The sequence below is a fragment of the Periplaneta americana genome, chromosome 17 (genome assembly GCF_040183065.1).
Source record: "Periplaneta americana isolate PAMFEO1 chromosome 17, P.americana_PAMFEO1_priV1, whole genome shotgun sequence".
Classification (NCBI taxonomy): Eukaryota; Metazoa; Arthropoda; class Insecta; order Blattodea; family Blattidae; genus Periplaneta; species Periplaneta americana.
The window spans coordinates 70,313,772-70,326,197 of record NC_091133.1 but is presented as its reverse complement, the minus strand read 5'-3'; the positions used below and the strand labels follow the sequence as shown (position 1 = coordinate 70,326,197).

Sequence of the window (12,426 nt, the reverse complement as noted above, 5' to 3'; positions counted from 1 at the left end):
TTAAAATAGAAATAATTGCAATGATTATATTGGATAGAACTTAATGAGGTACAATATATACATCAGGTAGTTTTTTAGTGGTTTATTTCACGACGCTTTATCAACATCTATGGTTATCTAGCGTCTGAATGAGATGAAGGTGATAATTCCAGCGAAATGAGTCCAGGGTCCAGCGTCGAAAGTTACCCAGCATTTGCTCTTAATGAGTTGAGGGAAAACCCCGGAAAAAACCTCAACCAGGTTAACTTATCCCAACCAGGATTTGAATCCGGGTCCGCTCGTTTGACGGTCAGGCATGCTAACCGTTACTCCACAGCGGTAGACATCAGCTAGTTACACCCCTGTTATTTCAACATAGAACATTTTTCTATCTTAGTGTTTATCTACATTATTGTTGTTATTATTATTACTATTATTATTATTATTATTATTATTATCATCATCATCATCATTATTTACATACTTTTTCGAAATATTAAATTTAATTTGTTTATATATACGGAGCTTATTTACGAAGACATTCTGAGCAAAAAATGTCCTAATGTCAATATTTTGAGAATTACACTAATCTGAAGTTGTTAGTAAAATACCATTTTTCTTTAGTTTTAAGAGTAAAAGAATATTACAGATAAAGAATGAGCTATTCAGAAGTATCATTTCTTTAATTGGCTAGTGTTTTAAAAATATGTTGTTAATTGCTTCATACAGATCTTGTTTTTCAATTTTTAACTAAAAATTACATTATTCTTACGCACTTATCACAAAACTTGTTACAAATCATACGACTTTAGGAACTTGATTCTTTTCCTACAGTTTAATTATGCATCCTAATGTACAATCTTAAATAATTTACAAGAGTGGCGTGATTTGTAACAATTGTTGTGGTAAATGCGTAAGAAAAATGTTATTTTGCAGTTAAAAATCGAAAAAAAAAATCTGTACGAAGCAACTATGGAATTCAGAACACACTTTTAGCTTCCGAATACTATTTAATTGAAGAAATGATACTCCTGTATAGTTCATTCTTTATCTGTAATATTATTTTACCCTTAAAACAAAAAATAAGGGTATTTTACAAACAATTTCAAATTAGTGTAACTCTAAAAATATTGAGATTAGGGTACATGTTTATAATGACTTTTTTGCTCAGAATGTCTTCGAGAATATGGTCCGTAAATAAGCGACGGTAAATCCTCATCACGCTATATATATATATATATATATATATATATATATATATATATATATTCAATTTTAAGTTTTAGTACAGGACAGTTTGTAAAACTGTAAATCGTACGTTAAAATGCATAACCAGAGTCTGCGAGAGCTATTAAAGTCTCTCGAGATCTTATTTCACGCTTCCTGAAACAAATCCTCATTACTGTGAATTATCGGCTCGTGTTTCATAGTCTTTATCCTCGGAGAAAGCGCCCTCGGTATTGGTAACCATTCATTACACTAGAAATATCCGGTAATTTTCTCAGATTTGTATATGGATCTAAGGTCTTAGGTCAGTTCGTTTTCCCCTAGGAGGAAGATTATCCCAGTACCGATGAGAGGATCAGATCAGATCGTGAAGTCTGGAAGATCCTAATGATCTGGTGGAATCCTTACGGCCCATAATGCGTGTGTTACAGGAGTGGGAGACAAGAAACGACGGCGATGGAGGATGTAGGAGGGGAGGACGATGAAGAAGAAGAAGGCGAGGCACACTAAGTAGTAGAAGAAAGTTGTCTGCCCATTCCAGTGGTTGCTGACCTGCATGACGGCTGTATTTCATCTGCTTCTTCTTCTTATTCATCTCGGATTCCCCCTACCTGACGGAGCTTCTGGTTAGCTTCCTCCACCAGTTGGGCCGCAGTGGCCAAGAGAAGAAGACATCTCGCGGAAGAGGGTGTACGCGACCTAGTGTAACGGTGTAGCCACTCTAATGAAGTAGTGTTTACTTGGTGAACTCAAGGCTACGATCACAAGTGGAATATGGGATACCTAATGACGGTGAGTGCACAACTGTGTCTGGATTCACAATGAAGGGAAGGAATTTGTAATTAAGTTTTCTATTCGTGTTATGTGCGGCTAACCAACTTGTCTGTTAATCGGTGTGTGAAACCACTGCCCCATATGATTAGATGAAATATATCCGTCATAGGCCTACTATCCGTAAATTCTGTAGCTGAAATTACGGGATTTTATTGTGTTATTTGAGTACTTATAATTTAAAATACAAATATGGGAGTGAGATTTGTATCTTAAATATAAAAATTGATTATCACGAAGCCACACATGCTGTCTCATCTTAAGTTTTACGTCTTTCGCAATAACCCAATTCCTTTATCGATTTTCGAATGCTATTACAGTTTATATTTAATTTTCTTGTCTCATTATTTAAAAGATATAACTATTAAATCATTTAATATGCACTAAATTAAGATGATGAAATTTTATTATTATTATTTTTTTGATAACGTAAACAGCATCCTTCATAATAACAAAATTAATATATTTTACTTCATTTATATATTGTACGGTATAAGTACATATATGTAATTAATTTTCCTTTACACATTTATATAAAATGGCTATATTTATATAATAAGTAATGCTATTAATAATATTAACATAATAATAATAATAATAATAATAATAATAATAATAATAATAATAATAATAATAATAATTTATAATAGGCTATTACGAAAATCGAGACTTCAAAGTTACACAAATGTTAAAATATATTAGTGATCCGAGTATATTGAAACTCCTCCCTTTTAAGGTCTAACGCCGCAAAGCCGGAAGGTCGCGAGTTCGATTCTTGATGGGCTAATGGATTTTCTTCATTAACCTAATGCTTCTGGCCGCACTATTTCCCTGAAATTTACTGTCTATATATGTATATATATATATATATATATATATATATATATATATATATATAAAATAATAATAATAATAATATTTTATAATATTATATTTACGAAAATCGAGACTTGAAAGTTACACAAATGTTAAAATATATCAGTGATCCGAGTATATTGAGACTCCTCCCTTTTAAGATCTAACGCCTTAAAGCCGGAAGGTCGCGAGTTCGATTCTTGATGGGCTAATGGATTTTCTTCATTAATCTAATGCTTCTGGCCGCACTATTTCCCTGCAGTTTACTCAGTCTATATATAATAATAATAATAATAATAATAATAAAAATAATAATAATAATAATAATAATAATAATAATAATAATAATAATAATAATAATTTATAATATTATATTTACGAAAATCGAGACTTGAAAGTTACACAAATGTTAAAATATATCAGTGATCCGAGTATACTGAAACTCCTCCATTTTAAGGTCTAACGCCGTAAAGGCGGAAGGTCGCGAGTTCGATTCTTGATGGCTAATGGATTTTCTTCATTAACTTAATGCTTCTGGCCGCACTATTTCCCTGAAATTTACTCAGTCTATATATAATAATAATAGTAATAATAATAATAATAATAATAATAATAATTTATAACATATTTACGAAAATCGTGACTTGAAAGTTACAAAAATGTTAAAATATATCAGTGATCCGAGTATATTGAGACCCCTCCCTTTTAATTCTGGAGGCGCGCGGTTAAAGTCTAACGCCGCAAAGCCGGAAGATCGCTGGTTCGATTCTTGATGGGCTAATGGATTTTCTCCATTGATCTCATGTTTCTGGCCGTACTATTTCCTTGGAATTTACTCAGCCTCTAATAGAAATGACTACCAGAGATATTTCCTTGAGAGCAAAGGTGGCGGGCACGTAGGACTGTCATCCTCAATGCTATGAAAGTCGATTGTCTGTAAAGGTGGGAGCCTGAACCTTCGGCAATCCTCTGGGCCGATTTGGCCGATGTGGTTGACTTTATCTTTACCCATTTAATTCTAAATTTACAAGACCTTCACTGGTTTACCTACACGCAACAAATGTGTTTTACAAGTGTTGTTGGTACATCCTTGGACAAAGGGCTTGCTGTCCTCTCTTCTTGCTTTACCTGCCCTGTTTTTAGCCTGGAGCGTTTAAGACTTAGAAGCTTTGTCAAGAAAAGTAGACATGATTTTGTTTATAACAATTAATTTCTCTAAGCCAAACGTGTATCTGTTTGTACTACGTGATTCAGCTCGTTTGTTGGTTTATTTTGGGTAATATAAAAATCCCTAAGACAATCGTGTTGTTTTTTTAACTTTAAATAAGTACATTATTTTTAGCAAAAATTATATTTCAGTGAACCATTTCCGAACATATTGACTTGTAGACACTGAATGTGAACAAGAACCTCCCAATAGTGTTAAGGAGAAATCGCTGTACGTAGATGGATAGACGGACAGGTAGTATGTCAAAAATCACACTTTACGTACCGTTATCAGTGATTGCTAAAACGTATACTTCCCCGAAAATCTTGAAATAGATTTTTATAGTATTATAGTTTCACAATACCTCCTATTATACTTCGTATAATGAGAAAATAAAAAGGGTCACCAACTGGAAGCAGCTAGAACGTGCTTCTTGAGGCGCATTTAGGATTCACACATTTAGATCAGATCATAAATATACTGACATGCAAACTAAATGTTAAACACACAGCATAAGGCCTAAGGAAAGGATGAACCAATCTGTTAGGTACATCACCAAGAGCTACTATCCAAGTGTGGCCTAGTGTTAATAACTAGGCCCCGGATTTTTATGTAATATGAAAGTGCGAAACATGTACATAAAAATGTAGTAAATATCGGGAAAATATCTAATTAAATATGTAGTATTAATAAAATATGTAATTTAAAATCACTATTTATTAATGCATTAAATTCACAAAAATATCGTCACAATTTAACTGGTCAGTTGAAGTGGAAGGATACAGACTGGAAAATGACTTGCCATTTACACCTCATTGTATAGTTTGCAAATACAACTTGTCTCTCCCACAATAAATTATTTATGTTTTTTTTTCTTGTGCCTTAAGATTTCCTAGAAATAGTAATATGCGCTACAAGAGCGGTATGTTGAAGTTTTCATGTTCGAGGAAAAGATTGAAAAAGCGAAACGTAGTTCAGCTTTTTTAATTTCCGAGAACATGAAAACAAACATACCGCTCGTGTATCGTACATTATTTTGTGCGAAGATCGTTTATTACATACCTGAAAGAGGAATTTCTAATTAGTTGCAATGAAATCTTCATCTTGGTTTCTGTTCAATGACAGCAATTTTGGAAAACAAAAATATCTCACTTCAACATTGTTGCTATAAAATGTTTTCTGTGTTTACTATACTCCAGTAGGCCGTGATATACTTCTGTCTTTCCCCCCCCCCCCCAGTCTATAAATGCGAACTGAAAACAAAAGGTAAGGTTATGTAATGATTTATTTTTCATTTTAATATTTTAACAATATTATGGTATTTTGATTTACCTGACACCAGACCCAAATCCCTGCTAATAGCGTAATTTCAATTTGTAACAGTTAAATGACTGGAGCACCTGACCATCCCAGATTCCGAGAAAGCATTAGGGCAAATATATAGAGTTGAGGCACTCCGAACTACTATGTTTTACAGGCAAAGAGTTGGAATCCCTAGTTTTATGTTTGTTTTTTTTTTTTAATTTATAAAAGAACTATTCTCTTAAGCCAGCTTTAGAAATTGAAGTATTTTCAGTAATTGTGAACAAAACATAACGACGTCAGTACCGGGCCCTCCCTCCTTACCAGCATCGTGTACTATAGTGAGAACAAAAGGCAGCTCTCCAATTGGAGTAATGGGACAGGGACGTTAAGACATATGTCCAAGTATAAATGAAAAAAAAAATTAATAATAATTTACTCTGAAAAATAAAAAGAATTTAATAAAAAAAATTAAAAACTCAATAATTGCATATATATAAATGTTACATTCTTTACATAATATGTAAAATATATAATATTACTAAGAATATGTAAAAATAATGTAAAATGAAACTCGACTATAACCATATCAGAACCACAAATCGCCGACATTTGTCATTTTCATTAGTCTACAAGTAAAGAAATGCAATATGTAATTACATAAGAATCCGGTCTCTATTAATAACTGATCTAACAGATAGATTCCCCCTCCTTCGGCTTTCTTTGATCGTGGAGTCTATAGCCCTATGTAACTCCGAAATGCAGGATGTATCCACTTATGCCCTGGTACAAATACCAAAATCTCGCTTCACTGTATTATTATTATTATTATTATTATTATTATTATTATTATTATTATTATTATTATTATTATTATACTGGTGTTGTTGTTTTCACAAGTTGGTTGCTATTTATCACCTCCAAATATTTAACTTACTGAAGAGTTCTGACATGTGGCTATAGTAGCGCAAGATCGTTGTTTAACATCACAGAAAAGAACAAAAATCGAACACCACTGTATCCAGTTTATAACTTACAGAAGGAATATGAATCTCATCTTTCCTGCCATGAATCGAACAGAAGTTTGCTAGATTTTCTTGAAGTTGCTGTAGACAATATTCCCTTGAGAAATTTTGAGACTCGTATTGTATGCAATATATTTTCGCTGTGTGACTCTCGTTTTGTCACATGTGCCCATTCAGTCTCGAATTGTCGCTGTGGGAATAACAAAGAAGCGAGCGACTCTGCTGTATGAAGAAACGTGTGTAGGTACTTGTTAATTACACAAACTAAAAGAATAGGTAAAGCCATTAGTAACGGTACACTTGCAAACGATATGCAGCACTTCACGCTACAATGAATTCAAGCGAGCACGCTTTGCAAAGCCTCTACGAAAAGTAAACACTCGTAATTTTCAGCCATTGTTTACACAGATTTGTAAATAATGTGATGTCTGAAATCAGGCTTCGTTGGCTTTGACATTAAAAATGATCAAACATTGTAAAAATGTGCAGTAATCATTTACTCGTTCACATTAATCTACGAAATGTGTTATGTGTAACACGCAGTGTCCGTATCACCCACGGTCTGTTTCTCTTCGACACAAAAGTGAATTTCAGTGGTCTGCAGCATATTAGAAATGTTATTTCACGTCATCGTAGAATATCTTCGCTTAAATTAAGAGTTATCATGAAGGCAAGATTAAATTATTCAATACTTCCCGGTCTCTGGTCTGGTCAGAAACCCTGATAGAACTGATATTTAACCATTGTGGTGAGTTTTAGTGAAGTCCGAAAGGTCTAATTAGTAAAATTCACTCTCCTCACCTCCACGTTGGATTACACTGGGATTTTTTAAGATGCGAAAGAGAGGATGGTGTGCGGAAAGCAACGGGAAGCTACCCCATTTATATTTTCCAAGAAAAAATACAAACCTGGCATGATGTGTCTTTCCACGGTGAAAGATTCCGGGCATAAAGTATCCCCCCATTCTTTCAGAACATGAGAGGGGTGATAGCATGACGTCTCAGGTGTACTTTTTTTTCTCAAACCATGGACGTATTTTCTTCATACTAGATATGTAAAAGTCAATTTTCATTTGTCCTTTAAAGGGCAGAAGTGAGACCTAAATTACCCAAGTAAAAGGAGTCCCACCATGTAGCCGTCTATTATCAAACCTAAACAGGTCGGAAAGAGTGAAAGGTAATTTGAAAAATCCTCCGCGGGTTGTTTCTAACAAGCTGACTCTTACTTCAATTAATACGCCTTTAAATCAAACTGTAATGCTGTGAAACATAGTAAGTATTAAGTTGTTAATGAGAAGAATAACAATGCTTGTTATGCGTTGATCCGAAATAATAGTGTTTTTATTAGGTTATTCGCCTCTTCTTTCTAACCAACAGTCTTGTTAGGCCGGCATCATACTGCGTCGGACATTCTATCTCGGACTGAACGGTTTTATCTCGGTCCGTCCGATGTGATATGATTACACGCATTGTCATGAGGCTGCAGCATACTGCAACGGACATTCGTCCGAGTCCGATGCAGTATGCTGCCGGCCGTAATTGCATCGGACATTCGTCCGAGTTCGATGCAGTATGCTGCCGGCCGTAATTGCATCGGACATTCGTCCGAGTCCGATGCAGTATGCTGACGGCCGTAATTGCATCGGACATTCGTCCGAGTCCGATGCAGTATGCTGACGGCCGTAATTGTATCGGACATTCGTCAGAGTTCGGTGCAGTATGCTGACGGCCGTAATTGCATCGGACATTCGTCCGAGTTCGATGCAGTATGCTGCCGGCCGTAATTGCATCGGACATTCGTCCGAGTCCGATGCAGTATGCTGACGGCCGTAATTGCATTGGACATTCGTCCGAGTTCGATGCAGTATGCTGCCGGCCGTAATTGCATCGGACATTCGTCCGAGTCCGATGCAGTATGCTGACGGCCGTAATTGCATCGGACATTCGTCCGAATCCGATGCAGTATGCTGACGGCCGTAATTGTATCGGACATTCGTCAGAGTTCGGTGCAGTATGCTGACGGCCGTAATTGTATCGGACATTCGTCCGAGTCCGATGCAGTATGCTGCCGGCCGTAATTGCATCGGACATTCGTCCGAGTTCGATGCAGTATGCTGCCGGCCGTAATTGCATCGGACATTCGTCCGAGCTCGATGCAGTATGCTGCCGGCCGTAATTGCATCGGACATTCGTCCGAGTCCGATGCAATATGCTGCCGGCCGTAATTGCATCGGACATTCGTCCGAGTCCGATGCAGTATGCTGACGGCCGTAATTGCATCGGACATTCGTCCGAGTCCGGTGCAGTATGCTGCCGGCCGTAATTGCATCGGACATTCGTCCGAGTCCGATGCAGTATGCTGCCGGCCGTAATTGCATCGGACATTCGTCAGAGTTCGGTGCAGTATGCTGCCGGCCGTAATTGCATCGGACATTCGTCCGAGTCCTATGCAGTATGCTGCCGGCCGTAATTGTATCAGACATTCGTCCGAGTCCGATGCAGTATGCTGCCGGCCGTAATTGCATCGGACATTCGTCCGAGTCCGATGCAGTATGCTGCCGGCCGTAATTGCATCGGACATTCGTCCGAGTTCGATGCAATATGCTGCCGGCCGTAATTGCATCGGACATTCGTCCGAGTTCGATGCAGTATGCTGCCGGCCGTAATTGCATCGGACATTCGTCCGAGTTCGATGCAGTATGCTGCCGACCGTAATTGCATCGGACATTCGTCCGAGTCCGATGCAGTATGCTGCCGGCCGTAATTGCATCGGACATTCGTCAGAGTTCGGTGCAGTATGCTGCCGGCCGTATTTGCATCGGACATTCGTCCGAGTCCGATGCAGTATGCTGCCGGCCATAATTGTATCATACATTCGTCCGAGTCCGATGCAGTATGCTGCCGGCCGTAATTGCATCGGACATTCGTCCGAGTCCAATGCAGTATGTTGCCGGCCGTAATTGTATCAGACATTCGTCCGAGTCCGATGCAGTATGCTGCCGGCCTTGATGTGTGACAATAGATGAAGATCAGCTTTCAACCCTTCTATTTTAGAATCCACTAGAATTCAAAGCAAAATTTATCTTCAGAAGTGACAGTGGAGTTTTAAATCCCACTGATAGTGTGACTACGTATTTATTTTTAGGGACCATAATTACTACATTAATTTTATATTGTATATAATTTTAATGCAGCTATTACGAGGATTAAATGCAATTCCTGTTATCACATTTTGGATTGTAGTTGTTAGCACGGGATATTGTTATTATATTATTCTAAGATTTCGAAGTATTTTGCAGAAATTATAAATTTCAGTTAAGGATTCCTTAAGTGCCATTACTTGATTTCCAATGTAAGGTACATGAGTTATTAAAGAATATTACAGAATGGTGACGAATTCAAATCAGTTTTAACGTACTTGAGTTCTGAAAATCTATAGGTACAGAATTTCATCTTATTCAAGTAATATACAGTTTGATTGACGACTAAAGATCCACGCTTTAGGAATCAATTCTATAGACCATTTTGAGCATAAAATGTGATATGAACATGGATCCAATTAAAGTCCGTTAAGGAGTTATAGCTTATTGAATACCACGAAAATAGCAGTAGTTTTGAGCAGAACTAAGAGTTCACTTAAAATAGCTTGACATTTTTTTTATTTATTTTATTTTATTTAAATTCAAATATACAGAATAAAGAAATATAATTACAAAACAAAACAAAGAGAAATACAAATAAAATAATACAAGCAATATAAAAAGAAGATACAGTAGTATTAACAAAATTTGAGACCGAATGAGCAGCGCTCGTGCTCGGTCGCAGTTCAGATATAATACACTACAGCTACACAGAACTATTAGGCCTAATTAAAAATATTGTATTAATCATAAAATAAACACACTTACCTCAGTTTGGAAGTAGGTTATTCAAATATCCCTTCTTCCAATGTCAATATTTAGAAGAAAATTATATATTTTTTTTTAGAAAAATAGCCTATTCATTTGGAACTAATAGGACATTAAAACTTTTTTGTTGTATTTTATCCAAGAAATTCATTCATTCATAGTGTTATGCCTAAGGGCAGCTCTTTCACTGCAAACCCAGTATTCTCCAGTCTTTCTTATTTTCTGCCTTCCTCTTTGTCTCCTCATATGATCCATATATCTTAATGTCGTCTATCTTCTGTTACCTTCTTCTGCCCCGAACTCTTCTCTCGTTTACCATTCCCTCCAGTTAATCCTCCAAGAAATAAGCTGTTAAAATTTTCACAGCTATATTACTTTGACTCTGTATAATTGATCAATTTTGTTGCCGTATCTGTACTTCTAGGCCTTTTCATCCATTTGGAGCCAGGATAACTGAAAAAATATTGAACTTTTATTTTATTTTGGACCCTATAACTGTTTTTCATTCGTTATTTTACACACCTGACGTCATTTTTATTGTCGCATGTAATTTTAAGTTACGCTTTTTCCTTGCTTTTCGTAGTTCAAGTGCAGTGCCTTTCCCTACCTGTATTTCACCAGTTCTCCATCATTATCTCACTATCATTGTTCCATTATTAAGGATTAGATATTGCCAGCCACGTGTGTTGAAAAAGAGAGAGAGAAATATTGTGAAGTCGCTGGATACAATTTAGGTAGGTCACATTAGTCATTCTTTGTAAAAGCGTTTCGTGTAGCTAAAGTGTACCCAGCCTCCTTTGTAGTGAGTTTCTAATTCCCTGCCTGGCGGGCATACGGCTTCCTTCGTGTGGTATGGTAATTGAGTGGACTGGAGCGTCTTCAGGAAAGAATTCCAAGCCTCCGAGGAAAGTTCCTGCTGCATAGTTCATATCACGTCTTTCGGTAATCACATATTGAAGCTTAAGTCATTGATTTGGAAATATCCTTAACCGAGTGATTATTGTGTCAGCTTTCCATGCTGAGGACCGGGCTCAAATATCGTTAAGTTGAAGTGAAAATTTGTGAATGAATGCTCCTTGGAATATTCCTGTTTCATCTTCTACCCCGTCAATTCTCCTTAACAACTTAATTGTTATCTTTCAAAGATCAGAAAAACAGGAAAGTGAAGCTTATGTCTTGAATAAGATATCAAGAGCTGTTCTCCAGTCTAAGCTCTTGGTAACAGACCCAACAGGTAAGTTTCCCTTTGTTTGTCTTCCTGATAAAGAAGCTGACATTTAGATCCTAAAAGTTATTTTTTCCCCAAACTAAAACACAGTGCTAGAACCCAAGGAAATGTTTCCCAATCTGCAACACGGTGCTAGAACCCAAGGAATCCATGTTCCTCTCGTGTTAATAAAAAAAGTTAAGAATTTGAACAGGTTAAACTCCTGTACAGACACGGAAATAAAATTTGGAGCTCCCTTATTGTATGTTTCGCTTACAACACACTGCGCATGTGCAGTAAACAAGAGCCCCTGTATATATGCTACTTGTGAACAGTCTTGCGAAATTGTTGCCTATATACAGGTGGACTTTCATCAAGACTCGCTCCAAATTTTAATTCCGTGTTTGTACATTAAATCATATATCGTGAAACCTTATTGGTGCATATATATTTTTTTTTTTTCATTTCATTTCATTTATTACTGTATATTCCATAGATCTTACATGAGCAATGAAGCTTTAAGATGTGGAACAAGTCAAAATTTTACAACATTACAATTACAACTTTTACAATATTTTACTTTTTTTTACAGTTTTACAATTTTGTAATTTTCTACAATTTTCTACAATATTTTGGCGAGGTGTAGTGAGATGATGTGAATCCCGAGAATTCGCCAAAAGATTACCCGGCATTTACTACGCATCTAGAGGCTTAGAAATAGGCCTACATTAAATTGCCTTAAAAGGATAAAAGTATAGACGAATAGAGTAGCAATTTTCATGACTATCATTTCTTCTTCTATCAAATCTCCATCTTATTACGATATTTGACTGATAATATTTTCGGAGGGATGAAGAGAAATCCTTATGTACTGTGATCATTGATA

At 36.3% G+C, this 12,426-nt stretch overlaps 1 protein-coding gene across 1 annotated transcript in view; it reads left to right on the top strand.

Moving 5' to 3' along the window:
- The first annotated feature begins 1,681 nt into the window (after positions 1 to 1,681).
- The window catches only part of LOC138693029 (protein split ends-like), an 89,805-nt gene continuing 79,060 nt past the window's right edge, over positions 1,682 to 12,426 (top strand). The window contains exon 1 of the mRNA XM_069816545.1: positions 1,682 to 1,998. Within this exon, the coding sequence (XP_069672646.1) occupies positions 1,981 to 1,998 (18 nt within the window). The 5' untranslated portion in view covers positions 1,682 to 1,980. The remainder of the gene's footprint in view (positions 1,999 to 12,426) is intronic.